Source organism: Pseudopodoces humilis, chromosome 4 (assembly GCF_049639895.1).
Source record: "Pseudopodoces humilis isolate 2021_Gansu_Grassland_sample_001 chromosome 4, ASM4963989v1, whole genome shotgun sequence".
Classification (NCBI taxonomy): domain Eukaryota; kingdom Metazoa; phylum Chordata; class Aves; order Passeriformes; family Paridae; genus Pseudopodoces; species Pseudopodoces humilis.
In genome coordinates this window covers 65,099,613-65,120,332 of record NC_142203.1, presented here as the reverse complement: position 1 = coordinate 65,120,332, position 20,720 = coordinate 65,099,613, and the positions used below count along the sequence as shown (strand labels likewise).

The 20,720-nt window shown below is 42.2% G+C and overlaps 1 protein-coding gene and 1 pseudogene across 3 annotated transcripts in view; both read left to right on the top strand.

The window, feature by feature from the left end:
• The window catches only part of EGFLAM (EGF like, fibronectin type III and laminin G domains), a 72,873-nt gene that overhangs the window by 33,598 nt on the left and 18,555 nt on the right, over positions 1-20,720 (top strand). For all 3 annotated transcript variants that reach the window (XM_088054338.1, XM_014257019.2, XM_088054337.1), the window contains exons 8-15: positions 7,561-7,676; positions 7,920-8,256; positions 10,757-10,857; positions 12,103-12,203; positions 13,285-13,429; positions 15,258-15,447; positions 19,113-19,238; positions 19,980-20,223. In XM_088054338.1, coding sequence (XP_087910464.1) covers positions 7,561-7,676; positions 7,920-8,256; positions 10,757-10,857; positions 12,103-12,203; positions 13,285-13,429; positions 15,258-15,447; positions 19,113-19,238; positions 19,980-20,223 — 1,360 coding nt within the window. The remainder of the gene's footprint in view (positions 1-7,560; positions 7,677-7,919; positions 8,257-10,756; positions 10,858-12,102; positions 12,204-13,284; positions 13,430-15,257; positions 15,448-19,112; positions 19,239-19,979; positions 20,224-20,720) is intronic.
• On the top strand, positions 1,979-4,325 carry LOC106628415 (small ribosomal subunit protein eS6 pseudogene; annotated as a pseudogene).

The following is a 20,720-nucleotide window of genomic DNA, read 5'->3' as shown; positions in this document are numbered from 1 at the left end:
ATGGGGGTGGATTTGCAGTTCTCTTGACTGCATTGTCAAGGAAAGCATTGTCTTTGTTTTGCTTCACTAAAGGGAGGCTGACAGTATCACCTAATGTGAGACCTCCTGAGGTCCTTGAAAATACAACATGTGGCCTTGATTATAAGCAGTTACCCCCTTACCTAGTAAAAAATGCATGCTTCTTTAATTGCTCCATTTTCAGGGAGGAAAGAGAGGGCAAGTTTCCCCAAGGGTTCTCATTTATTTGTGATTTGGTTTCATTAATTTTTTTCTAGAGGGAAATGATGCAATAAATCAATTTTTTGTTGCCTTTCTTAATTACAGTTGCACATGGTGGGTATTTCACCTACATGGTTGTTGGGATTTTGTTGTATAAAATCTTTCAAAATGTCATGGACAATTCACTGGAAAATAAAAAGATTGCACATACTCAGTTTAGAAACAACAAAATAAACTGTCCCAAACAATAAAACGAAAAAAAAATTGTCATCACCTGCATTGCTTAAATACTCTTCATCTGCTCAGGAAACAGATGGGGTTTGCACTGTGCCTGCAAGGTCACCAACCTTGGGCTTTGCCAGACCAACAGAGGAAGTGTCCTCTGTTAAAAATACCCTCCTGCTTGTCTCCACAGCAAACGTGACAGAAGTGACTGCTTAAGCAGGGCACATCCCTTCCTCTGGTCCTGGCTGTCACTGCCAGAGTCACACAGAGCAGGGCTCTGCCACAGGTGCTTGTGTATTCTGCATGGAGCTTGAATGTGTCAGCTGAGGCACAAAAAAAGGGCAGTCTCTGGGGCCCAAACCTTGATTTAAATGGTGCTGATGTGTCCTGGAGATCATAAATGGAGAAGGCTTTCCACAGAATTGTTTCCCACACATCTCCAGAGACTTTACAAAAGCAATATTGGTAATTCTGGGGACAGTGGCAAAAAGCAAGAGACAGGCCAAGTGACATGCAAGTTTGCACTGTGAGTCACTGAAAAGCATAAAATGACTCTTAAAATGCTCCTGATGTATTTTGGATTAAGACCTGTGGGAGGTTCTTTCAGTCTGTCAACACTTCCATTCAATCTGTCTGTGTTACAGTGCTCCCTGTTCTACCTCCTATACTCTCTCATGTCTCTTTATTAGTATGATGATGGCAACCTAATTAGCAAAACAAAAGTTTTTGTGGCTTTATATTTGTTTTGAGAAAGATTTCTTTAGTATAACTTAATCCCTAATTGTTTGGAAATTGGCTATCTAAAGTTCATGTCCTCCACAAGTTCTTCAATTATTTGCAAAAGGATTATAGGACCTGGTAGAAGGTCTTAATCAGACTTCATCTTCTTGTACACTAGAGCACTGATTTAATTACATATAGTTTGCTTATAATCTCTGCAGTCATTGTTTTGGTATTTGCAGAGTACCACTTTGCTTAATTGTCCCTGATTTACCACCCATTACATGATGAGCTCTCCACGAAAGCAGCACAGATGGGCTGATGTGGAGGTTTATCTACAAAAAGTCCTGTTAATTTCTCTGCATCCTGTTTTGTAGTTATATTGCATCACATCACATGTGGCTATCATGTTGTGTCAAGTGAGCAAAAGCCAATTGTTGGGAAGAAAAAGGCAGCTGAGTAGCTGATACATCATCAGTCCTGTGTGTACTCGCCTGTATAAGTTCAGACACGGTCAGGAGTGAGTGCATCCAGCAGCTGCATTGCTCCCCAAGCACATTACATGTTACCAAAACTGCTCACAGATCAGCAGATAGAGAAATGTAGCATGTGCTGGCTGAAATGCAGATAGCTGGAGTCAAGAAGGGGAAAAATTGAAGAGTTAGAGACCTGTGGATATTAGGACACCTTCTGAAGTCACACTTATTCTGGTGACGCCAAACTTACATGGTGAATGTCTTTGAAGAGGGGCCTCAAAGCAGTCTTTCTGCCAGACACAATAAGCCGTACCTTCTTTGTTCTCTCTAGGCTCTAAATGTTGTACCTGTTCAATAATGTGAAAGGAACCATTGTCCAGTTTGAAATAGAGGGTACATTTCATCTCCCGAGGTCTTCTGTTGGAAAAGCATGGAACATTTTGATCTGCAGGATGAAAGAGGAACACCTGCTGTTTGGGGAACTGCCAGTGTCTCCTAAGCTAACCTATCTCATTGCATGCTGGTGGTTAATGTATTTTAGTGATAACCACTCAAATCAGGAGAGTTACATTTCTGTGAAACTGGCATGGTATTAAAATCATATCCATACATGCAAGCAAGTCTGTTTATCTGAATATGAATACGAGATCTAACATTTTCCTATATATGAATATATAGATACTTCATTTTCTGCATTGCTTCGCTCCTGCCATCCTTATCAAACTCACATCCCACTAAGGCAATAGAAAGTTTGACTGAAAAGAGATAAAATTATGACAGCATTTTGACCATAACACATGTTTATTTTGTAGTTTATGACTTCTAAGTTAGAAAATTGAGTTTGTGCAACACAGCTTGTTTGGTTACAGATTAGATTGTTTCCCCTGATACACGGTGAGTTTTCCTTTCTTTACTCCCAAATTATCTTTATGCCTTTCATTGCTCTTAGGCAAATTACACCTTTGTACATTAAACTAACAAAATTAGCTCTGAAATACTTTAAGACATATAATATAAAGGCAATAAGTAGAAGTATTGGAAATGATACAACTTCTAAAATTTTTAACTAACTTTAGTCAGGGGTTTTGTTCATCTTCACCCTGGGGAAGAGAATAAAAGTGTCTTTTTAAGATACTGTTCCCTGGGCAAGGCCTGATGAGCTTAACATCTTAATGGACTGAGAGCTGCCAGAAGATGCGCAAGAAATAAACGACCAATAACAATGCTTGATCATCCTCCCTGGTGTATATCTCAAAAAGCTCACTGAAAACACATGGAAATTTAGTTTACCTGTATTTTCAGTGAAACTTTGTGAACAGTGTTCAGTGTGCCCAGGTGGCCAAGAAGGGCAATGGCATCCTGGCCTGGATTAGCAACAGTGTGGCCAGCAGGAGCAGGGCAGTGATTGTCCCTCCCTGCCATGGTGAAGCCACACCTCGAGTGCTGTGTTCACTTCTGGGCCCTTCAACTCAGGAAGGATGTTGAGATGCTTGAATGTGTCCAGAGGAGGGCCTGGAACACAAGCCCTATGAAGAATTGCTGAGTGAGCCTGGGTTGTTTAGCCTGGAAAAAAGAGGCTCAGGGGAGACCTTGTCACTCTCTACAACTCCTTGAAAAGAGGTTTTAGTCAGTGGTGGGTTGGTCTCTTCTCCTAGTGTCCTCACTGACAGAACAAGAGGACATGATCTTAAACTGCACCAGGGGAAATTTAGGCTAAATATTAGGAAGAAATTCTTCACTTAAAGAGTAATTGGGCACTGGAATCATCTGCCCAGGGAGGTGGTGGAGACACCATCCCTGAATGTGTTTAAAAAAAGACGGGAGTGGCACACTGCCGTGGTTTAGTTGATAAGGCTTGATGATCTCAAAGGTCTTTTCCAACCTTGTTAATTCTGTGATGCTGTGATTCAGTGAGCTGAAAATTGCTGCAAATGCTGGAAGCCAAGTTAATGCTGCCCTCTCCAGCAGTGTCAAGGTGTGAGCAGGATGAAGCTGAACATCTAATACCCAGCCACTGGCTGCCAAAAGCTCAGGATGAAGCTGAACATCTAATTCCCAGCCACTGTCTGCCAAAAGCTCATTGAAGTGGATGATGGGTGCAAGCTAAGAGCATTTTATGAGAAATGAATGGCCACGGAGGTCCTGGCTGATTCCCTTGGTGAGGAGTGGGAGGGATATGTTGTCTGGATCAGTGGTTGCAATGACAAAGGCTTCTCCATGAAGCAGGGTGTCCTGCCTCACAGATATGTGTCTGCCTTCTGCTCAGCAAGGGCCATTCCCGCTGTCGCCCCAGAGGAACTGGAGAGAGAAAGTGCAAATTCTTTCTCGGTTGCATCGTTGATGCAAACTTGAGTGTCCTGAACTCTGTCATAGTGAAAAAGGGTGAAAAGGGCATTCTGGAGCTGGCTGACTCAGTCCTGTCATCTTGGTCCCAAGAGGACCAGCACAAGCCACAAGCTGTTAAACCTGTCTAAGAAGGATAACTTTTGCCACTATGTTGTGAGGAAGCCTCTGAACAAAGCGGGGCAAGTTACTGAGAACCAAGGTTCCTAAGATCCAGTGACTGGGAACTCCTCGAGTGCTGCAGTGTAAGCTCAGGCATAATGCTCTGAAGAAGCTCAAAAGAACAAGGAGGAAGCAGCAGAATACAAAGCCCTTGGCTCAGAGAATGAAGGAAGCCAATGAGAAATGCCAGGAACAGGTTGTGAACTGGAGCTGGCTTTCTTCATTGAGAGCTTCTATGTCTACGTCTGAATCAAGGCAGAAGCAAAGATATTGTATGTAATATTAAAAAGATATTGGACATGGTATTACCAATAAATCCCTTTTGTGGTGAACTTTAAAAAAAATCCCAACACTAAAACCAAACTAAAATCATCACAACATAGGACAAAAATGAACAATTTAAGCAAAATGTGCTCCTTGATCCTTCATCACAATTAGAAGAAAAATAGGTCCTTAGAAACACCTTCCCACACCCTATTCCCTCCTTCCCAGCTTGACCCCCTTCCCCAGCAGCACAGGGAGACAGGGAGTGGGGGTTGTGGTGAGTTCATCACCTGGTGCTTCTCTCACTGCTGAGGGAGAGGAGTCATTCCCCTGCTGCACTGTAGAGTCCCTCCCACGGGAGACAGTTCTCCATGAACTTCTCCAATGTGAGTCCATCCCATGGGCACCAGCACCCCTCAAACCGCTGCAGTAGTGGGTCACTCTTCCGTGAGGTGCAGTCCTTCAAGGACAGGCTGCTCCAGCCTGGGAGCAGGGCCCTCTTCCCACAGGTCTCCCACAGGCTCCCAGGCTCCTCTCAGGCACCCACCTGCTCTGGTGTGGGCTCCTCCAGGGGCTGCAGGTGGATCTCTGCATCCCTCTGGACCTCCCTGTGCTGCAGGAGCACAGCTGCTGCACCAGGGGCTGCACCAGGGGCTGCACCAGGGGCTGCACCAGGGGCTGCACCAGGGGCTGCACCAGGGGCTGCACCAGGGGCTGCAGGGGAATCTCTGCTCTGGTGCCTGGAGCACTTCCTGCCTCTCTTCCTTCACTGACCCTGTGTCTGCAGGGCTGTTCCTCTCATGTGTTCTCACCCCACTCTGCTCTATCAGGAATTAAAAATGCACCACAAACTTTGTTTTCATTTCTTCATAAATACATTCTTACAGAGACATTACCACTATTTCTAATTAGCCCAGCCTTCACCACTGGCATGTCCATCTCTGAAGTCACCAGGGACTGGCTCTGCCACCACAGTAGAAGCTTCTGGCAGCTTCTCACAGAGGCTACCCCCGTAGTCCCCCCACTAACAAAACCAGGCAATGTAAAACCAATCCAACTGCAAATCATATTAGTAATGCACATATTCATGGTTTTAAACACTGAAACTCTTTTGTAGAAATGCATGTCTTACAGAACCACTGTTGCCAAAGAAGGGGATTCTGATGCAGTGATGGGTAGAAGATGCTGCTTGACTAGATGATCATTGTGGGTTCTTTCCAACTGAATAATTTTCTGGTCTGCTCTGCTCTACTGTCCTCTACTCCGCTCTACTCTATTCGACTCTACTCTACCCTACTCTGGTTTAGTCTCCTTAGCTTCCTACCTGGAATAGAATTATTCCGGATGATGATTAACCTGAATGACTGTAAAAGTGAATACTGGGAATAAGAGGTTTTGTTTATGCTTTGTTTTGTTTATACCTTTTGTTTCCAGTATGGTGAAATTCATTCCAGTGGTTGAAGAACTGGGACCAGTTAAAAAATGTGCAGTCTGGTTCTCTAACAGTAATCCTTTGCCTGTGCATTCACAGCCAGTAGCAGAAATAATCTGGATGTGGTTTGTCCTGTTTGCCTCATCTTGTTACCAGTCATAGATCAGAGGACTCTGCTTACCTCATTTGGTAGAACTTAGTGCTGAATATTTCTGTTTAATGTACAGATAAAATATATTATTAACAGATGACTGGCATATATGTTAGAGTGGAAAGACTTATACACATTCTGTCTCAGTCCTGCATGCTTTCTTGGTTGCAAGTGTGTATGCCTCATTACCTCTACTCATTTGCTTCTAATTTTTCTGTATGCTGATGCAATGTGCAAAGCCCATTGATAAGTAACTGCTGCAGAGCATATGGAGTGTGGCCAGCTAGTCAGCCAGGGCACACATTCATCTCTGGTGCACACACATGAGATTTCATAACTGCCTGCCAGGACTTCTGGGTTGCAATCACAGCAAAGGAAGACAGAGTACAAAAAGATTTAGGTAAGTGCACTCAGCTCAGTAGAGAGACTTTGTAAACCAAAGGTTGCTTATGCTGTTTTTAAGTGATGGAAAAATATTGTACTGAAAAGGCAGATATATGAGTCTGTTGTTTTAATGGTTTAAATATATCTGTTCTCAGCCTTGCTGAGATAACAAGTAACTGTAATGATTTGGTTGCTTTTACTATATTTCTTCATGAACTGGTGAATTTTAACAGCTAAAAAGCATAAACCATTGTTTAGGCAGAATTTGCTATGTCAAGTGCAGAAAAGCACAGATACTTTCTATGAAGTAGAAGTGAAGATCCCCTTACTATTTAAACTTTCCATTCCCAGCCCAGAGTCCTGCAAAGCACAGTTCAGCACTCTGAGAAGTGGCAGAAGTAGATTATGTACATGAAAAACACATGGTCATAGAATCATGGAATATCCTGAATTTGAAGGCACCAAAAAGGATCATTGAGTCCAACTCCAGGACAGCCCCAATAATCCCACCATGTGCCTGAGAGAATTGTCCAAGTGCTTCTTGAGCTCTGCCAGGCTGGTGCTGTGACCACTTCCCTGGGGTGCCTGTTCCAGTGCCCAAAAACCCTCTGGGTGAAGATGTTTATGCGTGTTTCTTGTTTCAAGGTGCTGAATTGTATTTTAAAAAGTAATCTAAGAATACACACAGGACACTAATTTCAGAAGTTTTGCAATCAGTGGAGGTAGACTAAGTCCTAAATAGAGTGTATCTTACCTGTGCACGTCTCTTTTGCTTTTCCAGTAAGGCAGATACAAGATTTGTATTTCCAAAAGGGAAAATTTGACTTAAAAACAATTCAGTCATTAAAATGTTGTCCATGCAAAAAAAAGTCTGAAACCTTTGTCCTGGAAAAAATTATGAATACAAGTCAGTTTGCAAAGGTAGAACTGAGCTTTGTCTGCTTTATTTGTTTCATTACGTAGCAAGGGACTAAATAAAGGTCTTCACTTTGTTTTAAGTTTTGTGTATCACTTGGACAGCATTTGCCATCTCCAGACTGACACTTGCATTTTCTGCACAGGATGAACATTAACATCACTTCAGATTTAAGTGTTGTGAACTGGGGGGGGTGGCAAGGTCTGAATTGCTGTGTGTGAAGAGAAAAAAACTATATGAACTGAATATGCCATTTATGTCTTTTCAGGCTCTGAGGAGATAGGAAGCGGGAGCTATGGGCATCGGTACATCACAGACACAGTGACTGGTGATGGTGATGGATTTGATATTGATGATTCAGACTACGACATTTATATAGAAGAGGTGAATGTTATAATTTCTCTTTGGCTCTTCTGTTTTCTTTATAGTCTGGATATTTTAAAGTGTCTGGTCCTGTGAGGAAGTTTAATATCTGATATTAAATGCTTAGATATAGTGATGTGGTCACTTCTTTTTGTTCATTGAGGATGAGTTCACTGCCTCAGATCTGTATCTTGAAAGGTGTTAATTTCATTTCCCCATAGCATTTTAGTTTTACTGAATTAATGTTTCTTTACTTCCTTTCAGCTCAGACCACTTCCTGCTATTAAAGGAGGCAACAGAAAATTTCTGGTTGAAACTAAGGTCACACCAGAGTCTAGTTCCAGGCTCCTGTCACGGGTCCTTACAACCACTTCTGAACCCACTCCTTCCACTCCTACCAGCACACGACCTTCCACCACAGCGAGGGCGACCACGGTGTGGGCAGTGAGGAGGAGCAGTGTGTCCTCTGCCGCGCGCCTCTTTGACCTGTCCTGCGACGAGGCCGTGTGCTCTGCAGACAGCTTTTGCATCAACGACTACGACCGGGGCGGCTCACGCTGCCACTGCAACCTGGGCAAAGGAGGGGAGATGTGTGAGGAAGGTAGGCTTCTGTGTGCCCACTGCTGCTGGCTGCTGTTTATCTGGGTCAAGGAGCAGCTTAGCAAAGAACCCACCAGTGTGGACTTTGGGAATAGCCAGCTGGGCTTTGTGGATCCCTACCAGCAGTAAATTGCAGTTCAGGCATCACTCCCTTTGCTTTTTTTTTCCTTGGTGAGGTGGGGAAAAGTTATTCCTTAATAAAGCTGAATGCAGAACCTGTGTAAAGATGCACAGGGGAGGTTAATCCTCCTTTCTCCATCTAAGAGTCAGGGGTTGATGGAGCAGGTATGTTGCTAATCACCCAGGTGTGGCAGCATCCAATCATGGCACCCTCAGCTGGAAGCTGAGGACATTCAACCCCTTTTTGTCATTCGTCTTTTGGCAGCAGCTGAAGCCCTGAACCACCCCCATTTTCTGTGTAGTCCAGATGATGTTGGTCCCACAGCAGGCATGTGAGAGAACTCCCATTGTAAAAATACCTCCAGAGGAGCTTTCCCCATGGTCTGCAGGTCTGCAGTGCCGGACTCATGTCAGGCAAATTGGGGCAAGGGAGGAACAAAATCTCATCCCCATTTCAAAAAGCATGTCCTGAAGGCTGAGTCCACGTGTGGAAGTGTGTTTGTCAGGACTTGCCACCCATCCTACTGCCTTTTTTCAGGGTAGCTGAGCCATGGCAAGAACTTCCTGAGCTGAAGGAAGTAGTCCTGCTTCTTCTTCCCTTCTTGTCTTCCTGTTCTTTCCCTCTAATGACCTAAACTCTCCCTTTCACAGGGTTAACACTGAGCAGATCACCTGGTGAGCCAGTCTGGCTTTCTCACCAGGTGATAAGTACGTCACTTTTTTCGCCTTGAAGTAATTTTTCTTCTGGTTTGGTGACCAAGAGGTCAGATGAATGCCAGGGCTCATGAAAAGAAGATATCCACTGGTTGTGGTGCTGTTCCCCCAGTTAAGAAGGAGTTGATCTGTCCATCCCTCTGCATGCTGATCTGATCTGCCAAAACTTTGTCATACAGCAGAGCATCAGAGAGCCATGTTTCTTCTACAGGGTCATGTTAGACCTTCATCTTGCACAGTGTCAGGCATCAGGGATGCAGACACTGAGGGTGCTTTATCTTCTTCAAACTGGAGTGCTGGAACAAAGAGAGCTCCTTCTGAAAACAATCTGTTGTGACTCAGTGACATGGAACAGCTGCAGATAGGATTTTAGGCCTTGATCAAGTATGAAGAGTTGAGGGTTTATTTGAACTGACAAGGCCATATACAACTTGTAAAGCAGTCTGTTAACATCAGTCCAAACCCTTCATTTTTCACAGGAGAGTGTTATTCCAGAGTAACCATAATGTGCCAATGCTCCCTTGTAGTGAGTTTGTCTTCAGCAGCCAGTATTGTTAAAAAATATGTTAATCTGAATGGAAACAGACTCTTCTTCACATTCAACAGCTGCATGGCACTCTGATCAATTCAGTTCTGCTTGTGATCAGGACATGAGATAATTGTTCTCTGCTGAGGTTGCATTCAGGTTTATACCACCAGTCCCCTTCACCTCAGCCTGAAATATGTATGCCTTGCAAGCAAAAATGCTGAGAGAACTCTATCCAGATTCAAAAACTGAGTGAGAAAAATGCACTCAGTATTCAAATAGCAAAGAGGAATAGGACTGCTCATCCTTCCTTCCTCATTAGATTTAAATCCACTGTAAATATAAAATTCAGGCCTGAAACTGTGTCTGTCCTCATTGCTTCTTAGGAAGATAAGCTGCAAAGGTAATTTTACAGCTGGCAGTGGCTAGCAGTAAGACATGTCTGATTTTCATTTTCTCTCAGGGTCAGGGTCTAACACAAGACAGCAAAGGGTGAGGGTTGATAATTGACAAGAAGAATAAAAAGAGCTACTGTTGCAGCCAAGGATGGAAAGATGCCTGCAGGGACTCTCTTCTCTCCATCACTCCTTTTAGCTTCTGCCCTGAGCTGACTTACAAGAAGTGCTGGAAGCTGCTGGGCTGTTATGAGACATCCAGTGATTCTCCAGATGCTGGATACAGCAGCTACAGAGCAGCAGTGACTAATGCTGCTTAAAGTCTGGCCACATTTCCCGCGTGTGTTTTTGTAGTCCTGCAGAACAGAAAATGACTTTGTCCTCTCGTTCTTAAATTAATTCTTAAAATAAAATAAATATAAAGTTGATGGGTTCTCTCTTATATAACAAGGATGAGAACCTGGAGAAATTTCCTCTGAACTCTCTGATTAAACTGTTGAGCATTATTTGGCCCTCAGTATACTGTTTCTTTCCAAGTTCACCAGTGAATAAAGGAATCAGCTGTAAAAAGTGGTGGAAGGACAAGGGAATAGTTTAACTGATTGCTGACTGCTGCTGACTAATGGTTGTCTCTAGAGGAACTCTGCCTTTCATTGGCACCTGATGTTATCTAGTACTAAATGTATATATTGATTTTTATATGGAAGGCAACTGCTACATAACATGCTTCCCTCTTTGCTTTTCAGACATTAGCATCCAGTATCCTCAGTTCTCTGGCTACTCATACATCACCTTTGAACCGCTGAAAAAGTCCTATCAGACATTTCAAATTACCCTTGAATTCAAGGTAAGTTTAAGCAATTCTCACACTTGGAGTTTTAAATTTTATTTACTTACTCTGATGCGGTGAACAATAGAACAGTAACTTAGCTTCTGTAAGCTTCACTGTAATTGTGGTGAACCTCTGCATAAACCTTCATCTGCAAAGGTCTGGCTTAACCCTCAGTGAATGTAAATGAAGTTTGTAGGCAGCTGAAGGGTTTTCGTCCATTGTTGGTATGCACTGCATGAGAGAATCCCTGGGGCTAGTAATTGTGGACTAGCAGCGATGTACATTGGCAAGGTTATAGTCACATGGAGGAGCTACAGGCTGAAGAACACACAGAATTTTTGTGAATTATGATTGGAAAGTAGTATGCAGTATTTTTGTGGACAAAGGATTATGATCCTGTCATACAGAGCAAAACACTGCCCTATATGTAGTATTCCATCCCCTCCCTGCAGGATTTAAGGATGGACATTATTTCCTCCCTGCTGAAGTCTGGAACATGGGCTACTAATGCATTCAGGATACCATGGTAGTTAAAATGCAGGTTTAAAGTGGGGATACATCCCATGCATGGCTTGTGTTGGTGATGTCTGTTCATTATGGACAGAACATATAGGGCTGCCTCTAGGGAGGGTGGCCAAGCTCTTGGATGCATCCCACCCCCACATAAAGCAGACTGACCAGCCTCAGTCTGGGAAGGAGACTGCTACTAAAGCAGCAATCAGTTGCCTCAGTGGTGATCTTACATTCCTCTTGCAATTTGTCATTTTAAAAAGCAGGATGGCTGCAAAATGCCACTGTGTGAGCTGCTACAAGCATATGGAGAAATGCTGCCAGCACAGGTTGTTTGGCTTGAGGAGTGTCAGTCTCATGGAACGTGTGAAGTAGGGTGTGTGTGTTTGTGCACAGTGAATCTGTTGTGTCTACACTTACCAGGTTTGCTAGGACATTCTTGCTAGACCCTTTACTCAGGAATCTTGTATGGGATACATCTGACAGTCTTTAATACTTCCAGGCTTTTTTTTCAGGTCTGATAGTGTCATATTTTTAGAGATGGTCTTCAATTGTTTAACCATTAAGGCAGTGATTTGCTAGGTTTTTCAAATGCAGGATTCAAAACTGATCAAACAATTTCTGATTCTGCAAGTTAAAAACTCATTCTGAAAAATGATTACTCTTTTCTGGAGAAAAGCCCCCCACTGCTGCTTGCTTTTATCTGTAATTGTAAGGCTTTGATTTTTCGTGTTGACGCAATGATTGCAGGCTGAATCTGAAGACGGTTTGCTGCTGTACTGTGGAGAAAATGAACATGGCCGTGGTGATTTTATGTCACTGGCAATTATCCGACGTAGCCTCCAGTTCAGGTAAAACCTCCATCCTAAATCTAATGCAAAGAGAAGGGGCAATTTCTGCCTCCTGGGACTGCTATAAGTGATGAATATCTCCAGTGTCTTTGACTTCTGCCCCATACAGTGCACCAAATGGACAGTATAATTTCATTCAAGAGTTCTTCAGTACTTTTCTCTCTCTTCCTTCTTTAGTGTGTGAACACGTGCCCTGTTGAGCTCTTTTATTCAGGCCTCAGTGTAAAGGCAAAATGATCAGTTTTCTTTAAGGCATTTGTCTGGGGCTCTTAGCTATATTACCAGAAATGCCAGTGAGCCACTGTATTTGCTAAGCTGTTGGTATATTGATAGCATATTGAGTCAGTGTTTTTATTTCACAGAAAAAGACTTGCAGATAATGTAGCAAAAAGGGATGTAATGCCAGCAAGGAGACAGGAACTTCATCTTATATCCCTTGTGTTGATGATTCCTTGTTTAGATTTTTCTAAATGAAGTTGGAGAGTGTTTCTTGCAGTCTGATAGATATGAAGCAAGTGAAAGAGTATTTCCAGGATCTCCTTACTTAGGAGGGTGAGTCCTTTGAAAGTGGGGAGTAACAAAATGGATAATGTGTCTTAGTTGTGTTTCTTCACCTGCACTGCATTATAGTCAGGGAAAATGGTACATTTGTGCACATTCAGCTCCTGGAGGCCTTCCTGTCAATCAGTGCTGAGTTTCAAATAGACTAGCAGAGTTATTAATGTAGCACTGCCTTTCACCAGGGAGCTAGAAAAATTCCCAGGAGAAATTACTGTGATAGCAGGAACTCAGATTGTAATACCCTCCATCTTGAAGCAGTTTCAGCTATTGGCAAGCTTAGCAGTGCACTCAATGTGGACAGAGAATGCAAAATCTTCTCCACATTATGAAGACTGATAGTGAAGTTTGAAACTTGGAACAGATCTGATGTAGACTTGTTGTCTGATTTTCCTGTGCTAATATGCAGTGCGGAACAGAAAGATTCCTGAGTGCAAAAAGAGTATTTGGAATCTAAAATCTACTTTTGGTTATTTGATTAATATAAGATTATCACCTTTCCCTCTCTGTCACATGCTCCCAGGTTCAACTGTGGCACTGGAGTTGGAATCATAACGAGTGAAAACAAAATCAAGCTGGGGAACTGGCACAGTGTCACATTGTTCAGAGATGGGGTGAATGGCTGGCTCAGGATGGACAACAATGCTCCAGTGACAGGAAAATCTCAGGTTGGTAATCCTGCCCCTGTGGCTTGATCTTGGGGTCCCTCAAAGTTATGATGAAGTTTCTTTTCTTGCCATCAGAAGGATGATCAGATTAAAAATGTGCAGTTTCATTTATTGGTGTTAGAACATTTAGTGAACTAGGATCAGAGTACAAGTTACTCTTCCAAATATGTCATCTAGAAATCACAGAGATAAATATCTCAGGGCTGAATCCCCTCACAGTTTCCCTGTTGTGCTCTATGTATGCTCTCAAATACAGGCTGTTAGAAGTTTACTAGATTGTACAGCTGCTGTCCCTGATTGCTTTTTTTTTTTTTTTCAAGCCTCAGAGACCTGCACTGCTTCCTCAGACATAAAAAATAGATGCATAGTGTATATAAGTATATATTTATGTATAATATGCATGTACCCACACAAAATTTGTGCACAGAGGTGTAATTAAATGCATATTCTGGAAAAGATTTAAGCATAATAATGGAGATAGACATTCTGCCCTGACTTATGTTAACACCAGCAAGTTCATACAAAGCTGACAAGATAAAATATAATACAGGAAGATTCTTTGACTTGCTCATCTGTTGCTGGGCCAGAAAACAAAATTAAGGCACTAGAAGAAAAAGCAATTTCAAATTGTTTCAGATGTCTTTCCTTTGAAAGCCATCCCTAGCCCTGAAAGAAAGCAGCTTCAGATGTCTTATTACCTCCCACTTTCATGTGCAGGCACTGAAGAGAAAAAAATTGCAGTACATTGAGTTCTCATCAGCTGGAAATGACAGAGGAAAGAATTTCAGCGTGGCATGTGTTGCTGTTACCAATGCTATGAGGCCATGCATAGGGCAGATGTGAATCAGGAGAGATTTGAACAGTTTCTACAGTGTACTGTGCAAGGGAACACCTGCAGACTCAGTAACTGCAGCTTATTTAGCCTGGCAAAATACAGGCTATGGTGATAGAATTTATTGTTATAAATGCTGTGAGGGCAGGGCGGGGGAGAAAAATCCTAAAAGATTTTAGACTAGAGGTCAGTGCTGTCAAAAGCACAGGTTGGTAAAAGCTGGCCCTGCATAACTGAGAATTTTAAATGTTTTCTTCTAAAGGTCCGTGGGGTTTTGAAAGAACTGTTGAGTAAGAGGCAAAAATCATATTTTGATCAATTTGTGGAAGGAATTTTGACTCAGTTGACCACAGTAGCCTAGAGTTTGGGTCAGTGGTCCAAAATGGTTCTGTTGGTTTTTAATGTTTTTTGTTCTTTCCTGTGCACTGTAGCAGTTTTAGTAAACTTGTATATGTAGGTTTCTGTAAATTTGTTAAAGAGATAGGCAGTACATCTAGCAATGGTAGTCAGCAGAACCCTGCTGAAATTGTTATTTTACTGGCTTTTGCCTTTTCTCTTTTTTTTTTACCTTCTTTTTCTAATTTCATTACTATTCAATACTGAACACTTGTTGGGTTCTGTCTGAAAGACAACACTTCATTGGTCTGTCCCTCAGGGCTTAGGGTTTAGAAGACAAACATTTTTTGGCAAAAGAAAAGGAAGAAATTGCAGCAAAAGACAGACTACGCCCTCTCCTCAGAACAGTGATTTTTAGCCTTTTTTATTGTGTTTTTAGTTCATGTTATCGTGATGGGATGCAGATGAAAAAGGTTGATTTCAAATGGTGGACTGATTTGGGGAATGACTAACAGGAAAGAATTACCAATGAACAACCTACATATTCTCTGACACAGTTCTTCGCAGAGGAAAAAAAATTGATTGTAAACCACTGTGGCTTAATGAGTTCTCCTGGGTTATATCTGTAACACAGCGTGCTGTGCTCTGCTCCCCTTTCAGGGCCAATACAGCAAAATCACGTTCCAGACTCCCTTCTACGTTGGTGGTGCTCCCAGCGTGTACTGGCTGGTCAGGGCCACCGGCACCAACCGCGGGTTCCAGGGCTGTGTCCAGTCACTCAGCATCAATGGCAAGATAATCGATATGAGACCCTGGCCATTAGGGAAAGCTCTCAGTGGTGCTGACGTTGGTGAGTGTGATGGTGTGGGGTCTTTTATCAGTGACCTGGGGTTACCTTTAATCCTGTTGGAATAAATTGAGCGATGGTCCTGCTTTGAGAGATGGAAGGTGCAGTCTCTGTTTCTGTCCTGGTTTTCCTCTGTTCCTTTGCTCATTGCTCTTGCTGGGTCTGTAGCAGGACAGTTCCTCACATTGTGCAAGCAAGCCCTTTGTGGACACACTTCCTGTGCACAATAAATAGCAAACCCATTTTCATGAGCGAACAGTAAGATCTGTGTTGCAGATATCATTACAACTGCACCAGTGTTTCTGCCAGCATCTCTCAGGGCACCTCTTCATGCCCCTGACTGACACAGTCATGTCATCAGAAATCAATGGTATGTATGCTGAGCTTGCATTTGAAAAAATATGGGCCCAACAAAATGTGTTTTGCCTAGAGACATTGCTGCACTTGTTCAAAGTAATACATGGATCTCTCAGACCCACAGCAGTCCTGTGGATATTACAGAGGACTTTCTGTGTTACACTCAATCACTGCTGAAGCATATAGGCTTTCCTGTGTACCATTCTTTATTTTGCTATCCAGAGTCATGGTATGATTTAAAAATAGCTCGGAATAAACACTTCCAGCAGCTTTATGAAGTGTTATAATAACATTATTTTCCCTTCACAGAGTAAAAGATGGAGAACTAGGGAAGCTAATTAACTAGTCTTGTCTTATTTATTAATGTATTTCATCCATTTAATGGGCACTTGAAAAAAGGCAAGGCAACAAAATACTTGCTTTAATGATCTCCCAGTCTAAACAGTATAAGAGTAAACGCAAGACAGAAGGCAAGAGGTAACAGTGAGAAATAGAATCCATGCCACCAAACTCCCCCAGCCATGCTTCAGCCACAAAGCCATCTTTCTTCTCTTCTGTATCTGTGCATTTGACGTCCCAAGAAAGAAATGATTCATGAGAAACTTCTTAACAATTTCTCTGTATTCTCTAGATAACATGGCCAAACTTCTGTGCAGTATAGGGGTAGAACAGACTGGCTAAAGCAACAGTTGCTGCAAAGAGTATGATTTTGGATGCAGAGTGTAATTTCATGATAGAGTGAGAATCTATGGAATTTAGACAGATGAAAGCCCTGCTGAACTTCTCTAGCCCTAATCTCTATTGCCTTTTGGGATGCAGCTAGCTTCGTTCCCATCCATGAATGCTCCACATACTACTGCATTAACAATCAGCATCAATGAAAATAAATGCTATGCTCTGCCATGTGTGACTTGAAACTGACTGATAAAGCCTTACTGTCCTTGTGTGACTGCACACATTTATATGAAACTGTACCAGAAGAGACTTGCAAACAATAGGTCATGTAAGTACAACTTAAAATAAAAAAAATGCAAGTAAACTCTGCTAGGGTTTAGGATTTACTTTTGCCAGTCAGTCACTTGGAGTTTCCTTTCTGTCGGCACACTACATGAATCAGGAGTGCTGTGCTACATGGCTCACAGAGGGTGGGGAGGGGTCCATCCATCTCTGTGCTCTCTCTTCTGGCTACAGCAGAGGTGCCACTGGTCCTGAGCTGAGGGATCAACAGAGGAGGCACCACATGTGGACTGGAGTGGGCATGGCAGGATCTGGGACTCCTGCTGCAGCTTCTCTCCTTCTTCATCTGCCATTGCAGCCAAGCACATGCAGCCACCACACTTGCAGTTTGCCTCTTCAGCACAGTCACCTATGCTGGCCCAAAGGCTGTGAAAAGTCACTGGGACATTGGGAGAGCAGCCTGTCCTTAAATCCCAAGACTGCTCTAGTTCAATCTGTATCTCAAACCAGGGGGTCCTATGACTGGTCCTACTGCTGTGGTCTTCCTTGTTCTTTTTTCTTTCTCAAAAACTTTGTTTAACTCTGATCAGTATGAACATACTGCCAACATGGAGCAGATGCAGCAAAGATGAGCATTATCTTGGTTTTCTGTTTGTATCTTCACATTAGATGCATAGAGAGTCTTGTTTGCACATGTCTTGACTCTGTTTCCTTGCCTGTAAAATATAGCTAGTGCTATTCTGTCAGTAATAATAATAGCTAGTGCTATTCTGTCACAATAATTGGTGAGTATATGAGTGATCTGAGGGACAAGATAGCTGTCCTGCCTTGGTTCACTTGTGGCTATTACAGTGCAGACCAGAAAGTAGCCCAGTGAGCACTGCCAGCACCCTTGATCCCATGGCTGGGCTTGGCAGATTTAACTGTCCCCTTCCATGCAGAAGGAGCATTTTTTCCCTTCCAGGGGACTGGTATGTTTTATCTGTGCTCCTCAGGTTAGCTCTGGAATTCTCTTTCATGGCTGCTGTACTCAGACCTTCCTTCCATGCAATGAAAATTGGTCCCGGCAGGAGATTTGTAGATGCACAGTGTGGGACAAGTCTGGTCTATCAGGGAATTGTACCAGGTGACCTGCGAGTTGTTACTGCTTCTGTCCTGATTCAGTTAGAAAAGATTGATTTCCATTGTGGAGAGCAGAGTGATTGGGATGGACCAGCACATCAGCTATTTATATCTGCATATTTGTTTGTGGTTTTCTTTCTGGCTTTGGGATGGGAATTCAAACTGTACAAACACCAGTGCCTCACTGAAGATGTGCAGAGACCTGCTCTTGAAACTGTCCTTACAATCAGAGTACTGTATTCAAACAAAAAATACAGCAATAGTTTTTCAAGACTTCTCTTAATCACCTCAACTTGCAAAACTGCTCCTCACTGTTTATTATCAGATCTGCCTCATGAAACCTTTGTAATCTCAGAGGTGATAATTCCATGTCCCTCAAAATAAATGTGTAATTCTTAGTTTGCTATAAAACACTAAGCCACACCAAATGCTGTGCTTACCATTGAACACCACAAAAGTCTTTCTTGGTCTTTCTTACTTTATACAATCAGTTTTTTACTATTGACAAAGAGAGAGTTATTTGATCAGAAACTAAATGAGAAAATAAATTTGACAAGAACTTCAATTAGATGTACATTTGATGGCTGCATAGTCTGACTTCACAGATGTCAGTTTTAAGAAGCAAATGAGAATTTATTTTTTCTACAACAGGTTCAGCTGAAATCCAGCAATAAGAAATAACTTCCTTGTTACTTAATTTTATGTGCCAGCACAGTAGAGATGCTTCTTAAAAAGCCCATATGTTGATGATATGGATCCCTTTTTAGTGTGGACAAGAGGGTTGTAATTTTGGCTAACAAGATTAGTTGATGATGATTAACACCTCCCATGCTCAGCATGGCATGAATTTACGGTGAGCAAAGAAGCACTTAAGATAATTGAAATTAAATATGGCATGGTGCTTGTAAACAATTTAGAGAAATATTTATCTTACGAGAAAACAGGAAGAAGAACAGACAATAAATACTCCAGGGAGTGATTGAAAGTTACATCTATAATGTTTTGCTTTTAAGATTTTTGCTACTTTTTGCTATTTATAAGGTGTCTTGCTGGTCTGATATTAAAAAATATATATGAATAATCAAATTCCCTTGTCTAAATTGCACACCATTTGACGAATTGCGAAAAAATCTAGGCAGAAGAGCAAATTGAATTGTGTTGGTTAGTAGCAGTGATCAATAGTCAAATAAATCTTTGACAAGCTTCTCCAGTAAATTGACTCTTGTGTTTAGGTGAGTGTAGCAGTGGCATCTGTGATGAGGCAGCCTGCATCAACAGTGGCACCTGTACTGCAAGCAAAGCAGATTCTTACATTTGCCTTTGTCCTCTTGGATTTAAAGGTCATCATTGCGAGGAAGGTAAGTGGTTGCTGGGATGCCTCTATTTCTTTGTGTGTGTTATTTAGTGTACAATGTATTTTCCACTTAGAGACACCCAAGGGGGTCTCACACAGTTACACTGGCAGAAGACAGTACTTGTTACTTCATCTTTTTGAAGTCACATACTGAAACCCTTCCCTTACTGCTTTGGAGCTACATCCACCTCCTATGTAATCTGTGATTTTCAAACCTCTTTCCTTGTTTAAACTAACTGTACCTAAGCACCTTGAAATTCCTGTTCAGAAGTTTAAAAAGGTACCACTCCATGACTGCATGTTAATTCTAAAAAAAAATACTCACCTTTCTCCTGAAACCAGTGTCAGTTATATATTTTGAAATGTAAAGGACATAATGTCAATTTCCTGCTAATATCAGAGATGCAAGTACTAAAGTACATGTGGCATTATTTTCTATGCTGTGGAATTTTCATGCCACCACACACTGTGTGCATGTTTACTACTTTAAAAGGCACTATTATGAATCACTAAAGAAAAGGCACACAATGCTTTACAGTACAAATACATCCATGGAAAAGGAAGGGAATAAGTAGTATTGGGGGGGATTAAAAAATACTTTTAATTTTGATTAAAAAAAAGCAAACAGGCTGTTTTGCTAATTATTAGCTTAAATACTTAACACAAAGAACAGACAGTGGTTGGTAAGGGTCAATCCTTTATGTCTGAGCCTCAAGTGACCTGCTTGTGATTTCTGGATTTCCAGCACTCACCTTGACCATACCTCAGTTCAACGAATCCTTAAGATCATTTGCTAGCACACCCTGGCCCTTGGAACCACAGAACTACCTTTCCTTCATGGAGTTTGAGCTGACATTTCGTCCAGATTTAGAGACTGGTGTCCTTTTGTACAGCTATGACACAGACAGCAAGGACTTCCTCTCCATTACCATGGTGGCTGGCTATGTGGAGTTCAGGTTCGACTGTGGCTCAGGAACAGCTGTTATCAGGTAAATGGTGTTGCTTGTGTTTCCTTCCCAACAGTGCCACGGTGCTGATCCAGGAGGAGAGGACTGGAAAGAGTCACAGCCTATGATGAGGTGTGAGAGCCTCTTGGTCCCTAGTGCCTGTGCCTAGGAAAACACAGAAGCACCAAAATTGTGGTCAAGGGGACAGGATTTTCTTCCTACATCGGTTTATGTTTCAGAGCTTTGTGCTTTGTCTTTCTGCAGATGTTAATGTCTGTGTATGGTATTACAGTAATTCCCTTCTTGCCCCTATGACACTGCACCATAGCTAGTTAGGGGGTCTATAAGTATTTTATGCATATACTTTCTAGCCACAGGATTTCACAATATTGGCACTAATGTGAGCAACCTACTTTTTGGTTTCCAGTTCCAAGCAGGAGTGCCAGGCTGGAGGTAGCACAAGAAGATAAACTTCCAGGTCCCTCCACTTCCTCATAGTGATGTTTTCTTAGGCACCTGAGCCTAGTATGCAATTTGTA